Here is a 3,001-nt window from a genome sequence, read left to right as displayed (position 1 = left end):
TGAATTTTGCATTTACTGTAAAGAACGAATGGATTTTATTAAATAGGTAGTTAGACTGATTAATATAATTTTAAACAAATGAAAGCGTCAATTTCCATATTATTTTGCTTAAAAGACAAACCTATCAGATATTTTTTTTTTTTTTACAGATTTGAGAACACCAACCCATTTTAGTATGTTCCGTTTTTGAATTATACTTATTTTTTCTCCATTAAACATTTTGGGAATTTTAATTCATTAAGGAAATGTGATACCCATCTGCATCAGGTGATACTGAAAAGAACTTCCATCAGAAAACAGTTTATGTTTATGAATTATTTTGAGCATCGTCTTCATCAGCCCCTTCATCCTTCATGTTTAAAACTCAACTTTATGTTGTTATGGGGAAAAAAATCTGGATTTTAAGCAGAAGAGCCTCTGGTCTCACTATAGCTAAAGCAGTCCAACCATTGAAATCCTGCACAGATTTAGAAGATTTTACACAATAAGTTGAGGATTATGTTATGGTCAGGAATAAACTGACAAATTAGGCTTCTTCATTACAATTTCTATTTTAGATTTTTCTGTGCTCTAAATTAATTATTACCCGAGTGATTTCTCATGTGAACAGTAAAATGACATTTTTCATTGAAACCTTTTCCACAAGTCAGACACCAAAAAGGCCTCTTATTTGTGTGAATTACAATATGATTAAGTAAAACACGTTTATTACTGAAACTTTTCCCATGGGTGATGCATGAAAAAGGTTTTTCCCCTGTGCGAGTTCTCATGAGCATCAAAAGCAGTTTTGAAAGCAAAACGCTTTCCACAGTTCACACATGAAAATGGCTTTTCCCCAGTGTGAGTTCTCATATGAACATCAAAAGCANGGCTTTTCCCCAGTGTGAGTTCTCATATGAACATCAAAAGCAGTTTTGAAAGCAAAACGCTTTCCACAGTTCACACATGAAAATGGCTTTTCCCCTGAGTGAATCATCATGTGCTCAGTTAAATATTGCTTTCGACCAAAACTTTTCCCATAGGTGACACATAAAAAAGGCTTTTCTCTGGAGTGAGTTCTCACATGAACATTGAAAGCAGATTTGAAAGCAAATCTTTTTCCACAGGTCTCACATGAAAAAGGCTTTTCAGCCATATGAGTTGTCATGTGAACATTGAAAGCAGATTTGAAAGCAAATTGCTTTTCACAGATCACACACAAAAACTGCTTTTCATTTTTGTGACACCTCATGTGGTTAGTTAAAATCTCTTTTTGACTAAAACATTTACCACAGGTCACACATGAAAACGGCTTTTCACCCATATGAGTTCTCATGTGAGCCTCAAAAGCAGATCTGAAAGCAAAACGTTTTTCACAGATGGCACATGAGAAAGGTTTTCTTTTCTGATTTTGGTTCTCAGCTTCAGCAGCTTCTTGGAAGATGACTTGGTTCATGTTTGGTTCCGATTCAGTGTGAGATGTTTGTTCATCAACAGGAACTACCATGCAGGTATCAGTCTCCTGTTTTAACTCAACCTGTTCTTCACTCTGACTGCAGTAAACTTCTTTCTCTTCCACTTTTATCTGCTGATGTTCTAGATCCTCCTGCTCTTGTTTTATCTGATGATCTTCTGGTTCTTCCTGTTCTTGCTTCACCTGCAGAGGTTCTAACTCCTCCTGGTCCAGAGTGGATCTCCTCTCCTGGTTACAAACGTTACACTGCAAGCAATCTGGACAAGAAACAGAAAATGACTAATTACCTTCATTGAAGTAAATGAAAAACTATCATTTAAGAGAGAAATCACCAAAAATAAAAATACGCCTGAAAATTCAAGAGTGTGGAAAGATAGATCAGTTCACATATCCATTTGACCTTTGGAGACTTCTCTAATGGCCAGGGGTCTCCTTATGCGCAGCTTTCACACTAAAAATTGGCATATGGACAAAAGACAAGTAGCGCATAAAAAATTCACATGTATAAAAATGTGTGCATGCAAATGGCTGCTCATCTTTCCTTTCTACGTCCCAGTTTGCCAGAAATATAGAACAGCTTCTGGTCCGCCTTGTCGCCACCCATAAATACTRGTGAACTAGTTTATATACCTGGAATACTTCCACCAGTAACTATGTAACTATGGCAGTGGTCCTTTCTTCTCAGGAGTTCTAACAATAATAATTATATATTTTATTTCGAAGGTGCATTTCACGGCACATAATGTCACTCCACAAAAACGAATAAATTTTAAAGGAAAAATTCCAAATAAAAAGAAAAGAAAATAATAAAGACAGAGTTGGTTAATTCAAGAGGAAATGTTTGTGTGGACGGCAGAGCGTTCAGCCAGGATGCAAAGACAGAGAGTCGTTTGTGGTGAGTGGGGAATGTGGAAGTTTATTCCAGATGCGATTGTGTTCAGGTCAACGTGCCACCAAGTGCATTAGGCACTTCTCCACATAGAAGTTGGACATTTAAGGAATGGAGACACTTTCTCTTCATAAAGCTGAATTCATTTGCATGGCTCGACTGAAAGACGACTGACTGAACCGTCAGCAGCTTCAGCTGCACCGGTACCGCCTGGCTCAAGTTCTGCTCTGAGATCCAGGACAATCTAAATGCTAATAAACCACCAACATGTCCCAGATCAATAATCAATATAGTCTCTGAACGCACACTCCCTACATGAACCCTTCAATTGGCGATGTTCTCTATCAGTGAAAAAGCCTTGTACATTTTGCAGATACTTAAGTACTACACACCTTGATCACCTTAAGAATAATCAAACCTGTTTGATGTTGATATGCTGATATGCTAATCCGTCCCAGTTTTCTTTTTCAGTGAAATTAAGGCGTTATCATATAAGTGATGGCAAGTTACATTTTCATGTTACAAAAGCTGAGGAAATCTAATATTTAAATTCAAGTGAGGTTGTCCTGTCCCTTTTATTGTTATTTATTTTGTCTGTATGTTATTGTCTGAGGATAAATGTGGTTCAGTTTAAACAATAAAAAWTTACAATCATGATG

The 3,001-nt window shown here is 36.7% G+C and overlaps 1 protein-coding gene across 1 annotated transcript in view; it reads right to left on the bottom strand.

Annotated features, from left to right (window-relative positions):
- LOC103460877 (gastrula zinc finger protein XlCGF8.2DB-like) overlaps window positions 1-1,775 on the bottom strand; it is a 7,997-nt gene extending 6,222 nt beyond the window's left edge. The window contains exon 1 of the mRNA XM_017303517.1: window positions 1,270-1,775. Coding sequence (XP_017159006.1) covers window positions 1,270-1,486 — 217 coding nt within the window. The 5' untranslated portion in view covers window positions 1,487-1,775. The remainder of the gene's footprint in view (window positions 1-1,269) is intronic.
- Window positions 1,776-3,001: the final 1,226 nt, after the last annotated feature.

The sequence above is a fragment of the Poecilia reticulata genome, unplaced genomic scaffold, assembly GCF_000633615.1.
Source record: "Poecilia reticulata strain Guanapo unplaced genomic scaffold, Guppy_female_1.0+MT scaffold_318, whole genome shotgun sequence".
NCBI lineage: Eukaryota > Metazoa > Chordata > Actinopteri > Cyprinodontiformes > Poeciliidae > Poecilia > Poecilia reticulata.
This window is presented reverse-complemented; position numbering and strand designations above follow the sequence as displayed.